Raw genomic sequence first — 27,360 nt, 5'->3', positions numbered from 1 at the left:
CCTCCATGTAGATAGATGTACTTCGGGGTCTGAAGGCCGAATGCTGGTTTCACTGACCGGATATGGGCACTGAGGCTAAGCAGGGTTTTGCCTGGTTACACCTTGGAGGGGAGACTTCTATACAGCAATGCTGCTTCAGGCTCAAGTGGGGCATCCAAAATGGAAGCGGTGACATACTTTGACCCCACTGCCAAGAGTCAGGAGTTAAGGCTAGAAACCAGGAGACAGCGAGTTCTAGTCCTGCCTTAGGCTTGAAGGTGGGCTGGGTGACTTTGGGCCAATCACCAGGAGATGGTGAGTTCTAGTCCCGCCTTAACCATGAAAGCCAACTGGGTGACTTTGGGCCAATCACCAGGAGAAAGTGAGTTCTAGTCCTGCCTTAACCATGAAAGCCATTGGATGACTTTGGACCAATCACCAGGAGAAAGTGAGTTCTAGTCCCACCTTAACCATGAAAGCCAACTGGGTGACTTTGGGCCAATCACCAGGATAAAGTGAGTTCTAGTCCCGCCTTAACCATGAAAGCCATTGGATGACTTTGGACCAATCACCAGGAGAAAGTGAGTTCTAGTCCCGCCTTAACCATGAAAGCCAACTGGGTGACTTTGGGCCAATCACCAGGAGATGGTGAGTTCTAGTCCCACCTTAACCATCAAAGCCAATTGGATGACTTTGAACCAATCACCAGGAGAAAGTGAGTTCTAGTCCCGCCTTAACCATGAAAGCCAACTGGGTGACTTTGGGCCAATCACCAGGAGAAAGTGAGTTCTAGTCCTGCCTTAACCATGAAAGCCATTGGATGACTTTGGACCAATCACCAGGAGAAAGTGAGTTCTAGTCTCACCTTAGGCATGAAAGCTGGCTGGGTGACTTGGAGTCTGTCACTCTCAGCTCAACCCACCTTACAGAGTTGTTGTTTAGGAAAAGTAGGAGGTGGAAGGAATATTAGCTGTGTTACTTATATAAAAATAATATAGGTGAGAAAGAAAGAGAAAAAAAAAAAAGGAAGTGAGAAAAAGAAAGGGAAAGAAAGAAAAGTGAAATTAGACAGAAAAAAGAAGACAGAAAAAAAAAGGAAAAGAAAGGAAACGAAAAGAAATGCCAGGAAACTGAGTTCACCTTAAGACCTTCCCTACCAATTTTTTAAATACTAAAAATAGATGCCTCCACTTGTGACTCCATAAAAGTACAATGTTATATGCTGGGTGTTCTCGAAGCAGACAATTTATTGTCTAAACTGCGTTAAACATTTGTACATTTTGTTCTAAACCATTCCTTACGCATTCAACAACGCGGGCAGTCACAACAATTTTCTCTTTTTCGGAGGAAAAAAACCCAAGGAAGACCTATTGCGCTTGGCCCCTGAGAAGTGTGTGACTTGGTTGGGGTAGTCCCTGTACCCCTGTTGGGGTGGGAGACGCCTCCGACTTTAGGAGGGCTCCTTAACCCTCCTGTTCTTCTCATGTTCAGTGTTTACTTGTTAAGTGTTGTTATTTATTTATTTATTTTTTTATTTATTTTAAAAGAGTTGAGTAAAAAAAATTCTAGAATTGCACAGGAGTTGTGAAATGAAGCCATGTTTCTTGACGTCAGCCTTTGGATACCGGGCTGTGCAATTCCTCACCCAGGCTGCTGCCCTGTTTTCCTTCTCCAACTCCATTGTGCTTTGAAGATTCAGAATAATGAGCAAATTTCCAAGATGGGAGCCTTGCAGGATGCAGCTCCTGAGCCAGACTTCTCTCCGCCTCAGGATTTAGAGGGGTGCACTTCAATTCCCAGGATTCCCTCGCCAGCTTCCTTCCTTCCTTCCTTCCTTCCTTCCTTCCTTCCTTCCTTCCTCCCTCTTTTCTTTTTCTTTTCCTTCCATTTCCTTCCTTTCTCTCTCTTCTTCCTTCTTTCCTTCCTTCTTTCCTTCCTTCCTTCCTCCCTCTTTCTTTTCTTTCTTTTCCTTTCACTTCTTCCTTCCTTTCTCCTTCCTTCCTTCCTCCTCCTTTTTCTTTTCCTTCCTTTTCCTTCCTTTCTCTCTTCTCTCTTCTTCCTTCCCTTTCTCCTTCCTTCCTTCCTTCCTTCCTTCTGTGTGTTTTGTGTGTGTGTGTCTTCCTTCCTTTCTCCTTCCTTCCTTCTTCTTCTCTCTGTGTGTTGTGTGTGTGTGTGTGTGTGTGTGTGTGTGAGAGAGAGAGAGAGAGAGAGAGAGAGAGAGAGAGAGAGGGAGAGATATGATAGAAGTCTTCCAATATCTCAGGGGCTACCGCACCAGAAGGCAAGACAAGAAACAATGGATGGAAACTTATGAAGGCGAGAAGCAACCTGGAAATAAGGAGAAACTTCCTAACGATGAGAACAATTAACCAGTGGAACTGCTTCCCACCAGAAGTTGTGAATGCTCCATTCCTGGAGGTTTTTAAGAAGAGACTGGACAGCCATTTGTCTGGACTGGTGCAGGGTCTTGTGTCTGAGCAAGGGGTTGGACTAGAAGACCTCCAGGGTCCCATCCAACCCTGCTATTCTGTATTCTGTTTGTGTTTTTCCCCCCCCTCTCCACTCCCCCTGGACACGCAAGGGCCGGTGACTTTCCATCCGCAATCTAATCTAAATCCCCCCAGGGAGTTCTTTGACAAAATCAGATTACATTATCGCCTTGGTCTCCAGGAGACGGGCTCCATCGTCACCCCAGCGACCGTGGAAATCTCCACTGGGTCTAGGATTAATCTCGGAAGCTGAGGGTTAGGGCGAATTGGCGGGTGGGTGGGGGTGGCAGGTGAAGAACCAGAGAGGAGAGAGAGAGAGAAAGAAAGAAAGAAAGAAAGAAAGAAAGAAAGAAAGAAAGAAAGAAAAAGAAGAAAACAAAAGAAGGAAGGAAGGGGAGGAGGAAGAAGAAAAGAAGGAAAGGAAAGAAGGAAGGAACGAGAAAAAAAAAAGAAAGAAGGAAAGAAGAAAAAGGAAGGAAGAAGAAGGAAAGAAAGAAAGGAACGAAGGAAGGAAAGGAAAGAAAGAAAAGAAAGAAGGAAAGAAGAAAAAGGAAGGAAGGAAGAAAAAGAACGGAAGAAAGGGAGGAAGAAAGAAGGAAGGAAGGAAGGAAAGAAGGAAAATAAGAAGGAAAGGAAAGGAAAGGAAGGAAGGGAAAGAAAGAAAAGAAAGAAGGAAAGAAGAAAAAGGAAGGAAGAAAAAGAAAGGAAGGAAAGAAGGAAAAATAAGAAAGGAAAGGAAAGGAAAAGAAGGAAGGAAGGAAGAAGAAAAGAAGGAAAGGAAAGAAGGAAGGAACGAAGAAAAAAAGAAAGAAGGAAAGAAGAAAAAGGAAGGAAAGAAAGGAAGGAAGGAACGAAGGAAGGAAGGAAAGGAAAGAAAGAAGAAAGAAGGAAAGAAGGAAAAGGAAGGAAGAAAAAGGAAGAAAGGAAGGAAGAAAAGAAGGAAGGAAAGAAGGAAAAAGAAGGAAAGGAAGGAAGGAAAACGAAGGAAGGAAGGAAAGGAAAGAAAGAAAATAAAGAAGGAAAGAAGAAAAAGGAAGGAAGAAGAAAAAGAAGAAAGGAAGGAAGGAAAGAAGGAAAAAGGAAAGGAAAGGAAAGGAAAGGAAAGGAAAGAAAAGGAAGGAAGGAAGGAAGGAAGGAAGGAAGGAAGGAAGGAAAGGAAGGAAGGAAGGAAGGAAGGAAGGAAGGAAGGAAGGAAAGGAAAGGAAGAAAGCCCAAAAGGGGCCTTGCCCTCCCTCCCTACCAGGTGATCCAGGAGGAGGAAAGAACTGGTCAGATTTGTTTGGCTAGACACACCCCAGGCTGTGTTGCTGGGACAGCTGCATGCCAGGCATTCCTGACCCCCCCGCCCTCCACCCTTCCCCAGAAGCTCCTGCTACCTCTCACCTCTTTCTCTTGGTCCAGCCTTGACATCTTCCTCTTCCCCCACCCCAAGGAATCCCCTACCTGCATCCTGCATTCCAGGCAGCCCTCCATTTACAACTATGGGGCTGGCTGAAGACTCCTGGGAGTTGGAAGCCCACCCCTCTCCCAGTGGCCAGCGTTGAGAAACCCTGGGCTAGAGCAGGGGGGTCTCCAACCTTGGCCGCTTTTAAGACCGGTGGACTTCAGCTCCCAGAATCCCTCAGTCAGTGCTTTAGACTTCCTGTTGCTGTGGCTGGCTGGCTGGCTGGGGAATTCTGGGAGTTGAAGTCCACCAGTCTTGAAGCGGCCAAGGTTGGGGAGCCCCCGGGCTTAGAGAGGGTTGAGCTCTTGCGAGCAAGGAAGGCGGGGCCAGGGTCTGTCACTCCACCGAACACACCTGCACAACACGCTTGAAACTTGGCAACAATATTGGCCCGGAGACACGAAAAAAAAAAAAAAAAGGTTGTAGCACACTGGCTCGGGGAATGCTGGGAGTTGAAGTCCCGCCGGCCTGCAAGGGGCTGAGATTGAGGATGACATAGCTGGCACGTAGCCGAGTGATGCACGAGACTCCCAGGATGTGATTCAACCCCAGGACCTCTGCGGTATCTGCAAGCGGACTATCCAGGACTTACTCGCTGGAGCTGCCAACACACAGCGGACCTCCTTCTAAGGAAGGGGAAGTGGCATCCCACCCCCCAACCCCCCGGGGAGGAAGGAACCTCAAGTCCCTGAGAGCATCCATCTCCAAGCCAACATGCAAACTTCACAGCCCTGATGCTCCAGGAACAACCAAGGGTTGGCATCACAAACCAAGGTGGTTTACCAGACAAGAGCACTGATGAGGTTCCCTAGTTGGGTCATGAAAGGTCTGCAAGAAAGCCACCAAGGACCCCCAAAAGCCCACTTCTTCTTTCTCCCTCTTCCTCCTCTTCCTCAACCACCTCCTTCTCCTCCTCTCAGCAAACCCTGCTCCTTTCTAGCACTGATGAAGTTCTCCTTCTCCGCAATCCCATTCCCTTCTAGTGCTGATGATGTTCCCTAGTTGGGTCATGAAAGGTCTGGAAGAAGACAACCAAGCTCAGAGAGAGCACCCAGGACCCCACAGTCTGTTCTTTCTTTCTTTCTTTCTTTCTTTCTTTCTTTCTTTCTTTCTTTCTTTCTTTCTTTCTTTCTTTCTTTCTTTCTTTCTTTCTTTCTTTCTTTTCCTTCCTTCCTTCCTTCCTTCCTTCCTTCCTTCTTTCCTTCTTTCTTTCTTTCTTTCTTCTCTCTCTCTCTTTCTCTCTCTCTTTCTTTCTTTCTTTCTCCTTCCTTCCTTCCTTCCTTCCTTCTCCTCCTCTCCCCTCCCTTCTAGCACTGATGAAGTTCCCTAGTTGGGTCATGAAAGGTCTGGAAGAAGACAACCAAGCTCAGAGAGAGCACCCAGGACCCCACAGTCCTCCTCTTCTTCCGCCTCCTCCCCCTTCTAGCGCTGATGATGTTCCCTAGTTGGGTCATGAGACGTCCGCAAGACAACCCCCAAACTCAAGGGAGCCCCCGTTCAACCCCAAGCTCCAAAAAAAATTGTCCTCTTATATTGGCCCCAAAGCAAAGTTCAACTCTCAAGGTCAGCCGTGACCTTCACCGGAGATCCAACCTCAGTTTCCCTCTTTGCTGCCGCCGCCGCCGCGGTTGTGCCAAGTCAAACAAGACCAGGCAGCCGTCGCGCCTTTGATCCTGGCTCCAGTGGGACAAGATTCCCAGGAGGAGGGGGGGCGGTGCTACAGCAAGATAGCCCCTCCCACATTTGAATTCTGGCACGGAAGGCAGGTGAGGGAAGCTCCTTGAACGCTAAGCGGCCCAGGGGGTGTGTCCCCCCCTCAACCCCACACGCCCTTCCTGCATCCCCCCAACAGAAATGCCAGACGGAGGGTTTTACCCCAAAGGCTGAAGACTCTCTTTTTTTGGGGGGAGAGAAAGGCAGGAATTCCCAGAAAGGAGGAGGAGCCACGACGACAGGTAAGTGGCCCCCCTTTCCGTGGCCACAAGAAATAGCGGCCTCTACGTGCGGCAACACCCCCGCGACCCCCAGCCCACCCCCGCCGGCAGAAATCCAGGTAGCCCTCGAGTTATGACCGCCAACGGAGCCCCAGCTTCCCGTCGCTCAGCGAAACCTTGGGTTTGAAGTGAGTTTTCCTCCCTTTTTACAGATATGCTTGCCTGCAGTCGCTCACTGCAAGCGGTTAAAAGTTAGAGCCACGCGGTTCTTAAGTGAATCCGGGTTCCCTGGCTGGTCAGGTCGCGATAGGGGGGAATCACGTGACCGCTGCCCCCTCCCTTCTCCCTCCTCCGACAGGACGCCGCGGCCGTCGTAAATGCAAGCCGGTTGCCAAGCGCCTGAAATTCGGATCACGTGACCATGGAAAGGATGAAAAACAGTCATAAGTCATGGGGTTTTTTTTTGCCATTCAACGAACGGTTGGAAGTCGAGGACTACCTGTTAACAGCACAGGTGGATCTGACAGGGAAAGGGAAGGGGGCTCCCCTTTGACACCCTCCGCCCCCCATCTCCACCCATCACCGCCCAGGGGGGTCTCAAACCTTGGCCCCTTTTAAGCCTGGTGGACTTCAACGCCCAGAATTCCCCAGCGGGCTTTGCTTAGTCTCTTGTCATCCCTTTCTCTGCAATCTCTGTTTTTTTTATTTTATTTATTTTAGTTCTCTTGTCAATTCTGGGAGTTGGAAGTCCACAAAGCTTTGCTGGCTGGGGGATTCTGGGAATTGAAGTCCTCCAGGCTTTAAAAAGGGCCCAAGGCTGGAGACCTCTACCACCCTGCAAGTTTAGCCAAAGACTTACCCAGCCTCCGTTGTCTTGAATCCAGGGGTCCAGGTGCTCCGTCAGGTACGTGGCCATCCAGGTGGCGATCCTTCCCACCAGGCCCCGCATTTCCTTGTCGACGCTCTCCACGCACAGGGCCCCTCCGAAGGAGAAAAAGGCCACAATCCGCCCCCAGTTCACCCCGTCCCGGAAAAGTTCGTTCACCACCTGCTCGAAGCTCTGGTAAGCCGTGCCCAGGGTGATGTGGAGCTGCGAGGTCAGGTCGCTAAAGGCCCGCCGGTAGCGCAGTTCGAACTCGTCCCCGGCTTCCCGCAGCGTCTGCCTCACCGCCTCCTGGGGGCCGTCGCTCAGCTCTTCCAGCAGAGCCGGGTGGATGCTGGCTGCCCCGTTGACCACCGGGCTGGGGCTGGGGTGCCAGGAGGGGCTCCCGCCGTTCAGGACACCGCTGCCGCCGCCGCCGCCCATCTCGCCGGACAGCTCCGTCCGCTCCTCGCCGTCCCCCTCAATCTCGCGCCAGCTGTGGCCCCGCTGCGCCAGCTTGTAGGCAATGAAGTCCACCACCAGGGACCGGTTGCCGCTCGACATTTTCACACCTCTGCCCGTCTCAGTGAGTCCATGGTCTGCAGCCCCAGCCGTCCTGCTTACCGTTGGAGGACGTGGCGCCCTTCCGCTTTGGGCATAGCCATCCCAGCGCCGGGCGCGGAAACTTCGCAGGGGCAGCGGAGGAGAGAAAGCAAAGGGGGAAGAAAGAAAGAAGAAAAAAGGAAGAAAAAGGAAGAAAGAGGAAAGTGTTAAAAGGACCGGCTGCGGACTCGGTGCCCTCCGGGGCCAGTAGCAGTAATGGGCGGGTGGGGGGAGGACTTAGCTGGCCCCCCAGGAGGCTCATGCATTTGCAAGCAGCAATCCCTGCCTTCTCTCCCTCCTCTTTTCTCCCTCTCCCTCCCTCCTCTTTCTCTCTCTCCCTCTCCCTCTTTTTCTCTCCCTTTCTCTCTCCCCTTTCTTTCCCTCTCCCTCAATTTTCTCTCCCTCCCTTTTCTCTCTCCCTCCCCTTTTCTCTCCCTCTCCCTCAATTTTCTCTCCCTCTCCCTCAATTTTCTCTCCCTCTCCCTTTTTCTCTCCCTCCCATTTTCTCTCCCTCTCCCTCAATTTTCTCTCCCTCCTTTTCTCTCTCCCTCCCCCTTTTCTCTCCCCACTCCCTTTCTCTCTCCCTCTCCCTTTTCTCCCTCTCCCTCAATTTTCTCTCCCTCTCCCTTTTCTCCCTCCCTCCCTCCTTTTCTCTCCCCCACTCCCTTTTCTCTCTCCCTCTTTTCTCTCCCTCTCCCTTTTCTCTCTCCCTCCCCTTTTCTCCCTCTCCCTCAATTTTCTCTCCCTCTCCCTTTGCTCCCTCCCTCCCTTTTCTCTCCCCCTCTCCCTTTTCTCTCCCCCTCTCCCTTTTCTCTCTCCCTCTCCCTCCCTCCCTTTTCTCTCTCTCTCCCTCCCTCCTTTTCTCTCTCCCCACTTTCTCCTTCTCTCTCTTCTCCTCTCTCCCTCTCCCTCTCCTCCTGTCAGGGGCCGCCCAGCAACCCAACCCCAGCTACCGATTCCACACACCCCCCCCCCTCCCCAGAGGGTCCCTAATGGGAACCAGATCCTCGTCACCCGGCCAGGCCCCGTGCCTCCCCTCCGACCCACCTCCTGGCGCCGAACCAGCTGCGACCGGCAGCGTGCAAATGCTGCAGCCTGCCAGGCTGGTGAGCGAGCGAGCGAGCGACGGGAGGTGAACCCAGGAGGCTTCCCTTTTGCCACTTTGATGGAGTGCTGCGGGTCTGCTGCAGCAGTAAAGCATGGAGACCCCTCCCTCTTCACGCCCCCTGCCTCTCCTCCTCCCACCCACCCACCCACCCCCGTCTCCCCTCCCTCCCGCCCTCCTCCCTGGGATCAAAGCACTTCCTGGTTCTTGAGAGTGGCTGGCTTGCTTGCTAGCTGGGGTTTCTTTTTCTTTTCTTTTCTTTTTTTAAAGAGACAAAGGCTTCCGGCCACCAACGGGGGACCAGGGCTGAACTATGATCCTCCTTTCCATCACGGAGCGGGTTCCCAAGAGGCAGATCAAGGTTGGGGGGGCGGATGGGGGGGAGGACAAACAGGCCAGGAAAGGTTTCCGAAGTGAGGGAGGTGGATGAACAGCGGCTTTCGAGCCCAATCAATCCGAACAAAGCTGCGAGGGAACCTTGGAGGTGGTCTAGTCCAACCCCTCTGCCCAAGCAGGAGAGACCCTGGACCATTCCACGCTAGTGGCTGTCCGGTCTCTCCTTAAAAACCTCCAGGGATGGGAGCACCCACAGCTTCCGGAGGGAAGTCATTCCGCTGATTAATTGGCCTCGCTGTCAGAAAAAAAAAAAATTCTCTTTTAATGTCCTTGGTTAGTTTCCACCCGTTATATCCTGTCCTGCCTTCTGGGGCTTTGGGTTGTGTTTGTTTGTGGCAGCCTCTCAAAGGGCTGGAGCGCTGCTCTCGTGTCACCCCTGGTCCTTGGAACAGAGTAGAAATAAGCTGGAAGAGACCTTGGAGGTCTTCCAATCCAGCCCCAGGCCCCCGCCCCACTGACGCAGGGGAACCTGTGCCAAGCGACTGTCCTGTCCCTTCTTAAAAACCTCCAAGGAAGTTTCTCCTGAATTCCAGGTTGCTCCTCTCCTTGGTTAAACCCGCCCCCCACTCTTCTTTGGGGCAGCCCCTCAAATGCCTCCCAAGCACACCCACTCGGTTGCAAGCCTGCAAGGTTTCCCCGGGCAGCTTCGAGCTCTCTCCCCAGCTAATAACAGAGAATCAAGAGTTGGAAGGGACCTTACGGGTCATCTAGTCCAACCCCCTCCTCCCAAGTGGGAGACCCCACGCCATTCCTGACCAAGGGCAGCCCAACTTCCCACTTCCCAACTGCCTCGCAGCCTCCCCCCAGCCCCCCTTCCCGGCTGCTGCGTGGCAACCCAGAAAAGCAAAACTTTGGGTGTGAAGTTAAAAATACGGGGCAAAGGGATCGAGAGAAACGAGGGGATGTGGTGGGCGGGAGAGGGACAGGCAACGCATGGAGCCCCCGTCCCGTCCCGTCCTGGCTGCAGACACCAACCTCCCCGGGAATGGCTATGGAGGAAAAAAAAAGAAAAGAAAACACACCAGCTACCCTCATCCGTGGCTTCCTGGTTTTTGCAAAAACCCCTTCCAAGACTTCCCGACGGGCTGGCCAGGCGGGCTCTCAAAGGGTAAACGCGTACGTATGCATGGTACTCACCACCCTGGAAAAGGAGCAGCACTTAGTTGGCTTCAAACAGAGGGAGCTGTGCGCAGCGGAGCAAATGTGAGAATGCGGAGGAGGAGGAGGAGGCGGCAGGCAGAGCGTTCCAGGCACTGGCTGATCCTCCTTGTCATCCAATTGCCCGCCTACCCGGGGAGTCCCGCCCCGCCTGCCCCCCCGCTCCTCCCAGCGCGTAAGCCGCTCCATCCCCACCCAGGTTTTGCAAGTGTCAAGGATCGGCCGAAGTTGCAAAACCAGGTGAGCGTTGCCTCCCTTTTGCAAAGTTTGGGTGGCCGCGTTAACAACAACAACAACAACAACAACAACAAAGGCGTGGAGGCTTTGGGGGGAAAAAAGTGCAGAGAAGAGCAACCGGGAGGATTAAAGGCCTGGAGATTAAAACATATGAAGAAGAATTGCAGAATTTGGCTATGGTTAGTCAAAAGAAGAGAAGAATTAGGGGGGACTTGATAGCAGCCTTCCAATATTTGAGGGGCTGCCACAAAGAAAGAGGGGGAGTCAAACTATTCTTCAAAGCACCAGAAGGGCAGGACAAGAAACAATGGATGGAAACTAATCAAGGAGAGAAGCAATTTGGAATTAAGGAGAAACTTCCCAACAGTGAAGACAATTAACCAGAGGAACTGCTTGACACCAGAAGTTGTGGGTGCTCCACCACTGGGGGTTTTTTAAGAAGAGACTGGACAGCCACTTGTCTGAAATGGTAGAGGGTCCCCTGCTTGAGCCGTGGGGGCTGGACTAGAAGACCTCTGAGGTCTCCTTCCAGCTCTATTCCAGTTAAATGATTGGTTATGAAGAAGCATAAACGAAAGCAGCCTTCCAATATTTGAGGGGCTCCCCCAAAGAGAGGAGGGGGTCAAATTATTCTCCAAAGCCCCTGAAGGCAGGACAAGAAGCCACGGATGGAAACTCATCAAGGAGAGAAGCAACCTAGAATTAAGGAGAAATTTCCTGTCCACCGCCACGAGAGCAATTAACCAGTGGAACTGCTTGCCACCAGAAGTTATAAATGCTCCATCCCTGGAGGTTTTTAAGAAGAGACCGGACAGCCATTTGTCTGGAATGGTCTAGGATCCCCTGCTGAACAGGGGGCTGGACTAAAAGACCTCCAAGATCCCTTCCAACTCTGCTATTCTGTTCTGTTCTATTTCTATTTGGTTCTGTTCTGTTTCTAGTCTAGTCACATGGCTGTTAAGTGGATCTGGCTTCCCCATTGAGTTGGCTTCTCAGAATGTCACCAAAAAAAAAAAAAAGGTATCATGTCACCCTGGGACGCTGCAGCCATCATAAATGTGAGCTGCCAAGCTTTTGAATTTTGATCACGTGACCAGGGGGGTGCTGCAGCGGTTATAAACGGGGAAAAATGGTCACAAGTCCCCTTTTCCCCGTGCCGTCGTAACTGTGAACGGTCACCAAAGGAACTCTTGTTGGAAGAGGGCTTCCTTTGTGTATTATTCCAAATCAGCCCTTGGTTTTTCTGCCCAGCATTTATTTATCAGGTTGTGCACCTCTTAACTCTTCCTTTGTCGTCCATTTAGATCAGGGGTGTCCAACCTTGGCAACTTTAACACTTGTGGACTTCAACTCCCAGAATTCCTCAGCCAGCAAAGCTTAAAGTTTTAAAGTTGCCAAGGTTGGACACCCCTGATAGGTTGTGCACCTCTTAACTCTTCCTTTGTCGTCCATTTAGATAAAGCTGGAGGCTTCGTTTGCACAAACTCCACGGTTGTACATGTTGTGTAAAATCACAAACTTTTAAAGTCTCTCTTCTGATTTTCCCACAGCAGCAATAATAAGAATCGTGGCCCTCGACTTACGATCACAATGGAGCCCAGAGTTTATGTTTCTTAAACGAGACCTTTCTTAGGTGAGTTTTGCTCCATTTTACGACCTCTCTTGCCAGAGTGGTTAAGTGAATCACCGCGGTTGTTAAGTTAGTCACACGTGGGAGCCAGCTGGGTGACTTTTGGGCCAGTCACTCCCTCTCTCTCTCTCTCGGCCTAACCCACCTCACAGGGTTGTTGTTGTCGCGGTGAAAACAGGAAGGACTATCAGGTACATTCGCTGTCCCCCACCCCAAGTTACTTATAAATAAACCATATAATAAAAGCAGGATAAAAATCAAATCAATCAATGGATCACAGATAGAATTCAAGAAATGATGGGATAGAGTGAAGGACTGGGGAGGGACATGATAGAAGCATTCCAGTATTTGAGGGGCTGCCCCAAAGGAGAGGGAGTCAAGCTATTTTCAAAAGCACCTGAAGGCAGGACAAAAAGCAACGGGTGGAAACTATTCGAGGAGAGAAGCAACCAGGAACTAAGGAGGAACTTCCTAATAGTGAGAACAATTAACCAGTGGAACTACCTGCCACCAAAGGTTGTGGGTGCTCTATCACTGGAGGTTTTTTAAGAAGTGACTGGACAGCCACTGGTCTGAAATGGTAGAGGGTCTCTTGCTAGAGCAGGGGGGGCTGGACTAGAAGACCTCCAAGATCCCTTCCAGCTCTATTATATTCCCCTTCCCTATAAACCAGGGGTGTCCAACCTTGCAACCTTTCAGACTTGTGGACTTCAACTCCCAGAATTCTCCAGCCAGGTTGCGGGGATTCTGGGAGCTGAAGTCCACAAGTCTTAAAGTTGCCATGGTTGAAAAACTCTGGTCTAGCCCGACATTTTGGCCAGTTCTCCACGTGGCTGGCTCAGGAATTCTGGGAGTTGAATTCCCAGGAGTTTATATCAAAAGTTTATATCAAACTTGACAACTTTCAGACTTGTGGACTTCAACTCTCAGAATTCCTCCGCCAGCTATGGGAGTTGAAGTCTACAAGTCTTAAAGCTGCCAAGTTTGGAGACCTCTACAAGCATCCAATACAACTGATGAAGCTTCCAGGATAGAAAACGAAAACGTCTTGTTTTTTTCTCCCCACCCCAAAAAATAAATCAGTCCAGTTGCTTATTCAAAATTTTTTAAAAAAATAACTTTGGATAGAACTATGACCTGAGGATCTTCATAAAACAGCTCATAAAGTCGCCATAGTTCCATAACCTTGCAACGAACAATATCCGTGTCTGTGATTTATTCATTAACTGAGAGCGCATTCATTCACGAGAGGGTTGTGTGGGTGTGTATGGGTGGGTGTGGAGGGTTCCTTTTTTTAAAAAAATATATCTAAAGCTGTTGTGTTGGCATGAGTATATTAACAACAGAGCCACGTAAGTAAAGTGTACTTCGGGGTTGTTAGTGTATCACAAAGTCCGCTATAATGTGGACAATTAAAGATACAGGTGTAATTTTTTAAAAAAAAAACCTGTACTGGAAAACAGGATGCATTGAATAAACACTGTGGTTGTAAATCTGGATTTAACACCTTGGAGCAGTTCAGTTCCAGAAGAGACTGGACTGCAAATTTGTCAGAAATGGTGTAAGGTCTCCTGCTTGGGCGGGAGGGGGGGTTGGACTAGATGACCTACAGGGTCCCTTCTAACTCTGTTCCTCTGTAATCAGGGCCAGTGTCCCAAAGGTGCTTTTTCCCCCCCCAAGATGCAACTGGACTTTCTTGTTTCTTTTCTTTTGAAGACGTTTTTGCTTCTCATCCAAGAAGCTTTTTCAGGTCTCTTGAGTGGATGGCGGGGAAGGGAAGGGATTTATGCTCCTTGTAGAGAGCTGGTCATTTTCGTCCTTTCAGAAAGTCACTGAGGCCACTTGGAGGTTTGTCTGTGTCCTCGTGGTCACCCAGGTGGTGCAAACAGGTGTGGAGCCTTCTTGGCTGCAGGATTATGCCTTCTGCCCTGTGTCCTTCATCCCAGACAGCCTACGCCTGTCTTCAACAGGGGAGGGACGCAGGGCAGAAAAACATCCTGCCGCCAAGAAGGCTCCACCCTCATTTGCATTACTCAGGTGACCCTGAGGACATAGACAAACCTCCAAGTAGGGCTCTTGAAATGTCTGCAGGAAGCAGCCAAGCTCAGCAAGCATCAAGGACCCCCCCCCCCTAATTCTCCTCCTTTTCCTTCTCCTCTGATCTGCAAATCCCTTTTTAACATGGCTAACGTTCCCTAGCTGGGTCATAAAACGTCTGCAAAAAAAGGAGTCCAGCTCAGAGAGGGTCAAAACCCCACAGTCCCCCTACTGCTCCTCCATTTCTGCTCTCCTCCTCCTCCTCCTCTCTCTCTGCAAACTACCCTCCCTTCAAGCACTGATGAGGTTACCTAGTTGGGTCATGAAACGTCTGCAAGGAAACAATCAAGCTCAGAGAACACCAAGGATTCCAGTCCTCCTCCTCCTCTTCCTCCCTCTTCTCTTCTTCCTCCTCCTCCCTTCCTCCTGTTCCTTCCTCTTCCTCCCCCCCACCAGCTTTCTTCTAGCACTGATGATGTTCCCTAGTTGGGTCGTGAAACGTCTGCAAGGGAAACACCCAGCCCAGAGAGCACCAAGGACCCCCACAGTTCAACCCCGAGCTACAAACATTCCCTTTCGATTACGAAGTTTTAATCACCATTTCGTGTTAAAATGTAATTTGCCTTCTTCTCCCAGGCCGTAGTAAAACTGGACACTGGTAGTCCTCGACTTACGACCGCAACTGAACCCCCAACATTTCTGTTGTTAAGTGAGCCGTGTTCTTGAGTGAACGCTGCCCCATTCTGCGACCTTCCTCGCCTCGGGTTGTTAAGTGAATCACTGCGGTCGGCAAGGTCATGTCACCCAGTCGTTAGGTGAATCTGGCTCTCCCCGCCCCGCATGGACTTTGCTAGCCAGGTCGCAAAAGGGGGGGCCACCGTCATAAGTGTGAATCAATGGCCAATCGTCTGGATTTTGATCCCCTGACCCCGGGGATGCTGCAACAGTCGTAAGAATGAAAAACAATCGCAAGTCCTTTCTTTCAGTGCCTTGACGGTCACTAAACGAGCAGTCACTAAGCCGAGGACTACCTGCATTTCCCTGCTTCCCAATTCCAGCCAGCCCACTCCCCTCTTACCTTCTCAGCCTCTCCTACCTGGATTCCCCTTTGTTGCCCACCAAAAAGGGGCCAGGAGAGCATTTCCTTAAAGGGGCATTGGGTGGGGGGGAGGGTCTTCTAAAGGCCAATAATCCAGGTTTAGGAACCAAGATCACAGCAATCATGGCTTGGCCAAGCTAATGGCAGCAAGGCACAGCCTTATGGGTGGGTGGGCTTTGATCAGCCCCCAGGTGGTTTCCTGGAAGGGTCCTTTGTTTGCCCGCCCCCTCCCCCCTTCCTTTTTTTGTCCACATTCCCCAGACACGTTGGACTACAACTCCCATAAGCAACAGCCTACTGGGAATCATGGGACGGGGTGGCCCTAGACACCCCCCCACACACAGGGCCCCATCCTTGAAAAAGCTGCCCCTCCCACCGCACTCCCTCCTCTTCCCCCCCTCCTCCATTCATTTTCTCAAATATTCAAATAGGGCAAAACCACGCCCCGCTCTCCCCGCGCCGAGCCAATCAGAGAGAGGAGGAGGCGCAAAGGGGAGGGCGGACTGCACGGTTTCTTTCATTGGCCGGCGATCCTGTTCATCTGGCCCAATCTCCGCCCTTACCTTGAATATACTGCCGAAGACGCCCCGCCCCCGGCCCCGCTTCTCTTTACCGGCCTCGTTTGCCGGCTACCTCTGAGGGGAACCGGCCGGTTCGAACTGCTAGAACGAGCTACCGAAAGGGCTCGGTGGCTTCGGCGGCTACGGCTTGCCTTTTTTCCCCCCACCGCGCACTAAGCGGCGGTTTCCCCCACCAGTGCTGACTCGTTCTGACCGGCCGGGCGAAGGAATAAAACGCATGCGCCACAACCGCGCCTTTCCAGCCGGCCGGGCGCATGCGCAGCTCCGAGGCAATGCGCAGGCAAATAACGTAAAGCGGATGGGGCGGAGTCGTTGCGCTAATGAAATCAACGCGCATGCTCAGTCAAGCCGGCTGCCCAGAGAAAGGTTGGAGCGTCCTCTGTCGGCTCAAGGCCTTAATATCAGCATTTCTGGATTCGGTACAATAATTTTATCCGATGTTTTTTTTCCCCTCCAGAAATGAAACCACCTAAAAAAATCACAAGGAATTTGGTAGCACTTTTTCCCCCAATAAATTTTATTATAATAAATACTATTAAAATGCAAAAGATTTCATGAGCTGCAGTTACTTGTTGCCCACGTAGACTTACACAGCCCTCCTCCTAGCCAAGTAGTCCTCCACTTAATGACCACAATTGAGCCACAATTGAGTGAAGAAGGGATGCAGGGTGGAAACCCTGCAGAAAGCACAGCTCCACAACATAGTCCTTTCAATTGTATTTGCACAACACTGTCAAAATGAGAAAATTCTGACGAGGAAACGATCAAGAAAATAATGGAAATGAGTAGATTTGATTAAATAATCAAAAATGAGTAGATTAATAGGCAATCAGAGAACAGGTGGGAAAGGAGTTTTATAAGATTTGGGATTTATTTGGGTTAGATAGAAGAGTAAGAATTTTAAATACGTTGTAGTAGCAATCACACGATATAATTATTTTTGAATAAGTAATAATATGAATATAACTTAGTAAATATTGGGACCTGTTTATTTATTTATTTGATTTGTCAATCGCTTACAAGATCATAGGTATAACTATAAACATGAGTCAGAATACAGGAAATAGGTACGAATACATGGGGACAATAGGACAGGGACGGGAGGCACGATGGGGCACTTATGCAGGCCCCTTACAGACCTCTTAGGAATGGGTATTCTCTCCCTGCCTTTCTCTCCTCCCTCCATTCTTTTCTCTCCTTCCTTCCTTCCCCTTCCCTGTTCTCCTTCCTTCCCCCTTCCTTCCTTCCTTCCTTCCTTCCTTCCCCTTCCCTGTTCTCCTTCCCCCTTCCTTCCTTCCTTCCTTCCTTCCTTCCTTCGTTCCTTCTTTTTTTATTTTATTATTTGATTTGTCAATCGCTTACAGGATAATAGGTATAAGTATAAACATGAGTAAGAATACAGGAAATAGGTACAAATAAATGGGGACAATAGGACAGGGATGGTAGGCACGTTGGTGCACTTAAACACGCCCCTGTTTTTGAAAGATAAACTAGGATTGAAACTAAAATTTTAAGGATGATACAATGATATAACAATATGATGTAAAATGTTGATTAGAGTAAACTATGATCATAAATAAATAAGAAATGCAATTGTATTAGTATATGCACAAGATATATGTACCCAACCTGCACACTGTGAAACTGAAAGATGGTTTTATTTAGTTGTTTTTGTTGTAAAAATAAAATAAAAATTCCATAGTCCTATTCAACAGTTCTAAGAAGGTCTCCACAGGCCATTTGCACTATTCAGGTGACCCTGAGGACACAGATAAACTCCAAGTGGCCTCAACACCTCTCTAAAAGGATGTGCATTAAATGACCAGATCTGTCAATGCACAGGAGTAGAAATCCTTCCATTCCCCACCATCCAGTCAGAGCCGAAGAAGCTCCTTGGATGAGAAGTGAAACGCCTTTTTTGAAAGAAAACAAGAAACAAAATTTAAGAATACAACAGTTGCCTCCTTGAAAACCTTTGGCACAAGCAGGACCTAGGACAGAAGCTACATAAGAAACATTTTTTAGCACAAGACTTTAGATGAACAACCCTTCACATGAAAATGGATGGTTAGCATGAATGGTTTAAAAGGAAAAAAAAATGCAGACTACAGGAACCATTTGCAGCACTAAGGTGGCCCTGAGGACACAGACAAACCTCCAAATGGCCTCAACGACCCTCTGAAAGGATGCAAATGACCAGCTGTCTGCAAGGAGTAGAAATCCTTCCCTTTTCCTCCATCCAGTCAGAACTGAAGAAGCTCCTTGGATGAGAAGCGAAACGCCTCCAAAGAAAAACAAGGAACTCCAGTTGCCTCTTTAAAAAATACCTTTGGGACAACAATTGGCATCCACCGATTCCTGGTGATTTGCCAAAGTCACCCAGCTGACTTCAATGTATTTGCAGACAGTCTTGCCACGGGGCCATTTCTGGGCAGCTTACGACACTAAAATGGGAAGAAAGATGATTTTTAAAAAATGTGAACTTAACCGTAATGAAGAAAACATAATAATAAAAAATAGAGGAATTACAATAACATGAAATTTTTAAAATGGGCAGGGTGGGGGAGAGGAAGGAAGCTCAGTAGGGTATTATGATCAAATTGATGTAGTAATAGCCCTTAGACTTGTATATCACTTCATGGTGCTTTCCAGCCCATTCTAAGCGGCTTACAGAGTCAGCCTCTTGCCCCCAACCATCTGGGTCCTCATTTTACCCACCTCGGAAGGATGGAAGGCTGAGTCAACCTTTAGAAGGAAGGAAGGAAGGAGGGAGGGAGGGAGGGAGGGAGGAGCCCTCTCTAAGCGGTTTACAGAGCCAGCCTCTTGCCCCCAACAATCTTGGTCCTCATTTTACCCACCTCGGAAGGAGGGAAGGCTGAGTCAACCTTAGGAAGGAAGGAAGGAAGGAAGGAAGGAAGGAAGGAAGGAAGGAAGGAAGAAGGAGGGAGGGAGGAGGGAGGGAGGGAGGAAGGAAGGAAGGAGGGAGGGTGGAAGGAAGGAAGGAAGGAATAGTACTAGTCCTTAGACTTACATATCACTTTACAGTGCTTTTACATCCCTCTCTAAGTGGTTTACAGAGCCAGCCTCTTGCCCTCAACAATCTGGGTCCTCATTTTACCGATCTTGGAAGGAGGGAAGGCGTAGTCAGTCAACTTTGAGCCTGGTGACATTCGAACTTCCAAATTGCAGGCAGCCGGCAGTCAGCAGAAGTAGTCTGCAACAGGGGTCCCCAACCACCGGTCCCCGGACCGGTACCGGTCCGTGGAACATTTTCTACCGGGCCGCTGGTTTGCTGGGCACCGCCATCTTGTTTCGATGAGAAAGTGCTTCCGGGTGAGCTTTTCCGGTTGGAAAGTGGCGTTTGGGTCCTGAAGGAATCCTCGCGCCTTAGTTTCATCGAAGGGGGGGAGGCGGCTTCGAACGAAACTAAGGCGCGAGGATTCTTTCAGCACCCAAGGCAAGGCGAGCCGAGCAACCATCCCGAAGCCGTCCCGAAGCCCATTGACAAAGGTACAAAGGAGGAGTTGAAGGTGGCGGGGAGAAGCAGGGGACGGCTGGCTCGGCTCGCCTTGCCTTGTCATGCATGCTGATGCTGGTACCGGGCCGCGGATCATTTTGTGATGCCGGTACCGGGCCGTGGCACAAAAAAGGTTGGGGGCCACTGGTCTGCAATACTGCGCTCCAGCCACTGCACCACCGGGGCTCATATGCAAGTAATATCTGGGAAAATGTCAGCAAGGAGGGAAAGCCAGAGAAGCGCGTTACAGGATTTCTTCAGAAATTTGAAAATAAAAAAAAAATAAGCTGGTGCAGATAGAATGTTTTCTTTTTACAACCCCGGAATCCCTTTTTATGGAGGTGGAATCAGGGCGAGTGAATGGAGCTGAGCGTGCACTGGCCAGATGCCCTTCCTTGACATCTATGCAAAGTCCACAGCAGATAGTATTTTCTCTTTGTGCCCTGATAGAGAAACGTCATCTGTCACTGCCTGGGATTGAACTCTCAACCTTCCAAGTGGGAGGCGAGCATCTTCACCCCTCAACCACTACACCGCTCCAATTCAAGAATGGCATCAGAATAGAATTGTTGCATGCTATTATTATTAGCATTAGTATTATCTCTTTTATTCATTAAACATGAGACTCAGTCAACTGAATATTTAAAAACGTATCACAAATATCACTGAAGGGCGCTAATGATTGATATGGGTTGCTGCCAGCATCCTAGGTATCGAGCAAATATTTTCTTAAGATGTACGATGTTTCGAGTAGCGCTGTTTATTGCAGTCCCACTTGTGTTGCTGCAGGAAGCGGCAACTTCTTGATGTATTTTGCAAAAATCTTGGACATGGTGCCAGGTGCCCTGATGACCATGGGTATCGCTATTACATGTTTCATCCATAAGTGCGTAGTTTCGATAGCCAGCTCACAATATTTCGTGATTTTTTTTTCCAGTTCTTTTTCTTCGACTCTGGCATCACCTGGTACAGCAATATCAATAAATTGTACGCGTTGGTTTTCGACAACTGTGATATCTGGCATGTGGTGTTCCAAATGATGATCCGTCTGTATTCGAAAGTCCCACAAGATCTTCACCTTTATGTTCCCATGACTTTTCGGATACAGGTAAGTTGTATTTTTTTCACAAATGACCAGTGGATTAGTTTAGCAACTCGGTCGTGTCTAGCTTTGTAATCAGTTTGTGCGGTTTTGCTGCACTCATGTACCGTATTTCTCACAAAATAAGGCCTTTTTTTTTTTGACCCCTGAAAAAATGGGTAGGCCGTCTTTTCGGGGGTGACTTAATTTCCTCCCACATCTAGAGCGGCCCGTACGCATGTACCTCGCCGTGAGGCCGCTTCTATCGGCCGACGAAAGCTCCCCAAAGGCAGAGTCCCCAGCCGCTTCGGGGCGAGGCATGGCTGCTCGTGTCCCCTCGCCTTTAGGCAGTCTCTTTCGGGCGATGGAAGCTCCCCAAATGCAGTCACCAGCCACTTCGATCGGCCGGTAGAAGCGGCCTCGGGGCGAGCGCACACACACACACACACACACTCCCCTCGCCGAGGCCGCTTCTATCGGCCGACAAAAGCTCCCCAAAGGCAGAGTCCCCAGCCGCTTCGGGGCGAGGCATGGCTGCCCGTGTCCCCTCGCCATTAGGCAGTCTCTTTCGGCCGATGGAAGCTCCCCAAATGCAGTCACCAGCCACTTCGATCGGCCGGTAGAAGCGGCCTCGCAGCGAGGGGAGTGTGTGTGTGCCACGCCTCGCCCCGAAGCGGCTGGGGACTCTGCCTTCAAGGGAGCTTTCGTCTGCCGAAAGAAGCGGCCTCGCGGCGAGGAGAGTGTATGTGTGTGCACTCGCCAGGCCGCCACGCCGCAAAGGGTGACTGCATTAGAGCTCCATCGCCCAAGACTGCCCAAAGGCAGGCACGGTGCCCCCGGAGCGGCTGGGATCTGCCTCGGCTTGCCGAAAGAAGCGGCCTTTTGGCGAGGGGAGTGTGTGTGTGTGTGCACTCGCCCCGAGGCCGCTTCTACCGGCCGATCAAAGTGGCCGGTGACTGCATTTGAGGAGCTTCCATCGCCCGAAAGAGACTGCCCTAAAGGCGAGGGGACACGGGTAGCCACGCCTCGCCCCGAAGCGGCTGGGGACTCTGCCATCAAGGGAGCTTCTATCGGCTATCGGGGTATTCTAGCCTAGGCTACCTGCAGGGCCCTCCTAAAGGCAAGTTTTCTCCCCATCCTCCCCCCCCCGCCCTTCCCCCACCCATTTCTCTTCAGCTCGTGTAGTTCTAACGAACGATGTGAGAAATGGCGGGGGAAAGCATGGTTTGAATAGGCCTAAATTTTGGGGGGGGGGGGGGCTTAATTTCACCTCATGCCTAGAAATCATGCTGGGCCTTCCTATCGGTGGAGGCCGTATTGTTGGAGAAACACGGTATCAAATGTGAAACGGTTTCAACGTTGTCAATGCAAAGTCGGCAGTTTGGATTGTCCGTAGATTTTTGTGTCTTTGCTTTAATCGCATTAGTTTGTACTGCCTGTTCTTGAGCAGCAGGTATTAAACCTTCCGTTTCTTTCTTGATGTCTCCCATCTTACGCTATGCCCATGTCAAGTTGTTATTGCATTTTCCTTCAATGTTTTTCAACTGCTGTCCATGCAAAGCTTTGGTTTTCCATCTGTTTAATCTGTCATCCAGCTGTTTTTTCTTATATTCTGCCTTTGTTTCTGTTGTTTTTATAATGTTCTCTGTTTTCACAGCCTGCAGCAATTTTTCTGTACTTTGATTCACATTGTCATTCAAAATTCATTTTTCTTCTTTCTACAGTTTGATGGATTTGCAATAGTCCTCTGCCCCCTATTCTTCTTGGCAGGTAGAATCTGTCAATGTTACTTAGTGAATGTAAAGCGTAGTACATATTCAAAAGTTTGTGCATTTTACGGTCCAGGTTTTCCAGTTCAGCCACAGTCCAGTTGATGATTCAGCTGAGTGGGATATCACTGGAACTGCCCATGTATTAATGGCTTTATTTATGTTTCCAGCATTCAGCTTTGATTTTAATATTTTGTGGACCCTCCAGATGTATTCCTTTTGTGTTGACTCTTTGACTTTTCCATTCAAGATGTTATCTGCTTCCAGATATTATTATTATTATTATTATTATTATTATTATTATTATTATTATTATTATTATTATTATTATTATTATTATCTGTTGTTTTGCAAGTACACTCAGTGCTATCTATAGTGGAGACAAATTCCTTGTGTGCGTAAACACACTTGGCCAAATAAAGAATTTCTATTCAATTCTGCCAATTCCTGCCATGTTTGAAGGGTGCTGGGCTGGGAGAGGAAGAACAGCTGAAGCAGAAAGGTGTGATTCTCAGTGATAAAATAACAGAAATATATTTGGGGCCTGCCACATTGCAGAACCGCAAGTTGCACATCATAGTGTTGACAAAATTAGTTGCTATATATGATTTTTGTTTAAAAGCAGGTCTGCTCATTTGCAATTCAAGAAAGTAAGAGCCAAGCAAGCGACGCCAGATTTTCACAGGCAGCAATGGGGAAAACTGGAAAATGGATCTCTCCAGTTCTCCTGGAATGCCTTTTCCCACACATTCAAGCTTTCTGTCTTCTCCAATGTGGAAATAATAACTTTGACCTTGTAGGTTGCATCAAGGCCAGGAGTGGACTGAAGAGAGGAATAATGTACTGTATGAGAGAAAAGGTGGGCGGGCGTGGGGGGAGGGAAAGATAGATGACAGAAAGAAACATATAGAAAGAGAAAAGTGATAGATTGCATAGAGAGATATAGACAGATGATGATATATTGTACATAGATGATAGGTGATAGATGATAGATATAGCTAGAAGAGAGAGATAATAGATAGATGATAGATAAATAGATGATGAATAGAAGATAGATGATAGATATAGCTAGATGAGAGAGATAATAAATAGATGATAAATAGATGATGGATAGAAGATAGTCAGATGATAGATGATAGATGATAGATATATATAGCTAGATGAAAGAGATATTAGATAGATGATAAATAGATGATGGATAGAAGATGGTCAGATGATAGAAGATAGATATATATAGCTAGATGAGAGAGAGATAATAGATAGATGATAGATAAATAGATGATGAATAGAAGATAGATAGATGATAGATAAAGCTAGATGAGAGAGAAAGATAATAGATACATGATAGATAAATAAATGATGGATAGAAGATAGATGATAGAAAGAAACATAAAGTGATGGATTACATGGCTTAATATAGATACTGTAGATAGAGGAGGTGATAGATGAGATGATAGACAGACAGAGAGAGAGAGAGAGAGAGAGAGAGAGAGAGAGAGAGAGAGAGATAGATGATAGAAAGAAACAGACAGAAAAGTGATAATTACATGTTACATGGAGAGATATAGATACTGTAGATAGAGCAAGTGATAGATGAGATGATAGATAGATAGAAAAGTGATGGATTACAAAGATGGATATATAGAGATATATAGATATTGTAGATATATGAAGTGATAGATAGATAGAAGGTAGACAGAAACATATATAAAGTGATAAGATTACATAGATTTGCACCAAGACAAATTCCTTGTGTGTCCAATCACACTTGGCCAATAAAGAATTCTATTCTATTCTATTCTATTCTATTCCTATTCTACTTTATTCTTATTCTTGTTTTATTCTTTTCTATTCTATTCTGATTCTTATTTTATTCTTTTCTATTCTATTCTATTTTCTATTCTATTCTATTTTCTATTCTATTCTAACGTCGTCTCTTCTCCCTCCAACTCCGAGGAATGAAAGCTTTCCAGGCGGATTTGGCTCTGCTCTGCTTCTTCCTCCTCAGCCAAGAGAATGATCATCCTTGCAGTACGGTGAGTCGGTGAGATTCATCCCATCCCTGCAGGGCGGTGATCACTGGGAGCTGTGAGCCTGTCTTCAGTAGTTTGCAGCCAGGGTGTGAAGCAGACTGCTTTCCCCCTGCCGCCCCCCCCTTCCCTCTTCCATCTTTTCTCTTCACCAAATTGCTAATCCGGACTCCATCTTTAAAAGGACAGTAACTTTGGACTTCCAATAAGTAGGGAAGTACTGTTATAACTGAACTCCTGTGAAGATTGGAAGCAATTTTATTCCCTGTGATAGAAGCAGAACTATATTGAAGCCAGGAGTGATAGAAGCAGAAGTATATTGAAGCCAGGAGTGATAGAAGCAGAAGTATATTGAAGCCAGGAGTGTTGCCTCCCTGTAAACTGTTCAATTTGTCCCTGCTGAATCAAACTCTGCTTGCAAAAAGGAGAGAAGAATATTTGGTTTCCTCTGTTCTTAGAAGTGAAGCCCTTTCCTTCACTCGGATAAAAACCCTTTGAACATCGTGTTACAACCTTTGTTTACAGAGTAATAGCGATCTGCTATTCAAAGAGCAATAAATTCCTCTCATTCAGTCAACTACAGCTGCTAGTAAAACAATTAACCCTTTCCTTGCAGACTCTTAATACTACCTCATTACTTTAATCAAACACTGATTAATTCATTACCTCAAAACTTACAACTTTTCTACCTCATCACCTATATCAACGATTAGAAAATCAATTTCTATAAAATATTTTATTAATGGTTTAATTGATTTATTGTTTTAATTGATTAGTGTGATTAGAGTGTTTAGTGCAAATAGTGTGATTACTGACTAGTTTAAAAGATCAAGATTCATGTAATTTAATTGAATAGTAAAATCAATGATTTAGTGAATTTAAATGAACAGTGTGATTAATGATTAGTGTAATTAATTGATTAGTGATTAGAGTAATTAATTGATTAGGCTGATTGTTGCCCAGGAATATTATCTGACTAGAGAGATTACTGCAATTGATTGTTTGATTTAATATTGGCTATATAGATTACCCAAAATTGTTCCTTTAATTAATTCAATCAACGTACTATCTTAACAAACCTACCATGCCCAAAAGAAAATCCTACGCCAAACCACAACCTAAAAAGATGATAATCCCCACCAATGAACCACAAGACTCCTGCACATGCCTTAAATGCTACAAAAATCTAAAGGATAATGAAAACTCCATCAAATGTTCTCTGTGTAAAAATACGCTCATCATGACTGCTTGGGATTACCCGAGCAAATGATTCAATACCTAGAATCATCCAATGAGTTTCCATATTTCTGCAAATCATGCAGACCCAAACTGGATCTGTCTGAAAGAGTTGATACCATCGAAACCATTGAAACATCCCTTAACACCATAGTAGCATCCCTGGACGCCGTAAAAGAAAGAATATCCAACCTTGAAAAAAAAGACACAACGCAAAAACCTGAACATCCAATAGCTACAAACCACATCTCTACCCAACAACCACAACCTAACCCAAAACCCAATCCACAAATAAACACAACCCAGACAAATATTGATATCCCAATCCTCATCAGAGAAGCCGTTGAGCGTGAACGGAAACGTCCAAACGCCATCTTATTTGGTCTAGAGGACATCAATGTTAATGATGACATCACAACTGTCCGAAACATCATCAGTGATTATCAAGCATCAACCATCTCCGCTGATGAAATACTTGACATTTCCCGCATTGACCGAGAGCTCAAAAACAGAGACGGCTCTGTGGCCCCACGCATGTGCAGGGTCATTTGCAAAAATGAATCAAGCAAACGTAAATTCATTTACACTATAAATTCACTTGCCAAAACCAACACCAACCATAAGAACCTCCGTTGTCGCCCTGACCTAACCATACAGCAACGTGCCCGCTCCCGTGTACTCCGCACCGAACTCAAAAAACGTCTAGACAATGGAGAGAAGGACCTGTACATTGACTACCATGCTGACTGTATCAAAAGTAAGCCACACAACCCGCAACTCAGCTTTAACCCTCAACCACAACCCTACCTCAACCGATCCACCATCATCCAATACTAGGCATGCACACCCCTAACTACCTCAATCCCAACTACTACAGGCCTTAAATGCAAACTACTCAATGCAAGAAGCCTCGTGAATAAAATACCTGAATTCTTCCTCCTACTAAATATGGCTAAATTCGACATTATATTTGTCTGTGAAACATGGCTCAATGCATCTCTCCCTGACTCCATTACCACAGTAAGAGACTATCATGTTTACCGATCAGATCGTGAAATTCGTAGAGGAGGTGGTGTTGCTATCTTCTATAAAAAGTCCTTACATCTAAAAAATATCCAAGTTACCCAGGAGCTTGCTCTTCCTGAGACCATCATCTGTGAACTATCCTTAAATATCACAATTCGATTCTTACTATGTTACAGAGCACCTGATTATGACATCGAACATGTAAACAAGCTAAATACATTACTAACATGGGCTGCATCCTGCCCATACCCTTTTATCTTTCTTGGTGATCTCAATCTACCTCATATTGACTGGTCCCTAAATGAATGTACAACTGAAATCATACACACAACCTTCTACAATGCTATTACAAATCTGGGACTGGAACAACTAGTAACCAACAACACTAGACTAAACAACTGCCTCGATCTCATCTTCTGCAACAGTTTGAACCTAATCTACGGAATACAATCTAAAGAACCCTTTTCCAGTAGTGACCACAATATGATCGACTTTTGTCTCAACATACATCCACACAAAAATCACCACAATGATGTAATCCCCTATTGTAACTTCAAAAAGGCAACTATGATCTTATAGACAACGATCTCTCATCCCTTGATTGGCAATCTCTATTCACTGGATGCAATACCGTTGAAGACCATTATAACATATTTTTACTTGAAGTCAAAAGAGTCATCAAACTATATGTACCAACAACAACTCCCAAAACAAAACAAAAAAGCAGATTACCCATATCAATAAGGAAACTTCAATCCAAAAAGAGATCACTCTGGCGGAAAAACAAATCTGGTCACGTTGCCAATTTCAAAAACCGATACAAAAATCTATGCCACCAGATAAAGACCGAATGCACCAATTATCACATTAAACAAGAGGAAAACCTTCTAAGCACCAATTCCACCCGCGCTTTTTACAATTTTGTAAACAACAAACTAAAAGACTCAAGGTCCATCCCTCCCTTGATAGGACCTGATGGTAAAGACTGCAACGACGACACCATTAAAGCCAACATCTTTAACACATTCTTCGGCTCAGTATTTCCTAAACAGCAATGGATCATGCCCAATATTTCCTAGCCGTACCACAGATAACAACAATGATCTAATACATATCGATTTCACAGAAGACAATGTTGAAAAAGCAA

At 47.3% G+C, this 27,360-nt stretch overlaps 1 protein-coding gene across 3 annotated transcripts in view; it reads right to left on the bottom strand.

Moving 5' to 3' along the window:
• The window catches only part of BCL2L1 (BCL2 like 1), a 65,764-nt gene extending 49,958 nt beyond the window's left edge, over positions 1-15,806 (bottom strand). The window contains exons 1-2 of one of the 3 annotated variants that reach the window (XM_087962398.1): positions 15,537-15,806; positions 6,706-7,393 (exon numbers count right to left, since the gene is read on the bottom strand). In XM_087962398.1, the coding sequence (XP_087818524.1) occupies positions 6,706-7,272 (567 nt within the window). In that variant the 5' untranslated portion in view covers positions 7,273-7,393; positions 15,537-15,806. Of the gene's footprint in view, positions 1-6,705; positions 7,394-8,358; positions 8,502-9,949; positions 9,975-15,536 lie in introns of those variants that run through there. The other 2 variants (XM_087962399.1, XM_087962400.1) reach the window with 2 other exon arrangements.
• Positions 15,807-27,360: the final 11,554 nt, after the last annotated feature.

Source organism: Notechis scutatus, chromosome 3, assembly GCF_049901735.1.
Source record: "Notechis scutatus isolate UNSWTSFEM ecotype Mainland chromosome 3, rNotScu1.2, whole genome shotgun sequence".
Lineage (NCBI taxonomy): Eukaryota > Metazoa > Chordata > Lepidosauria > Squamata > Elapidae > Notechis > Notechis scutatus.
This window is presented reverse-complemented; position numbering and strand designations above follow the sequence as displayed.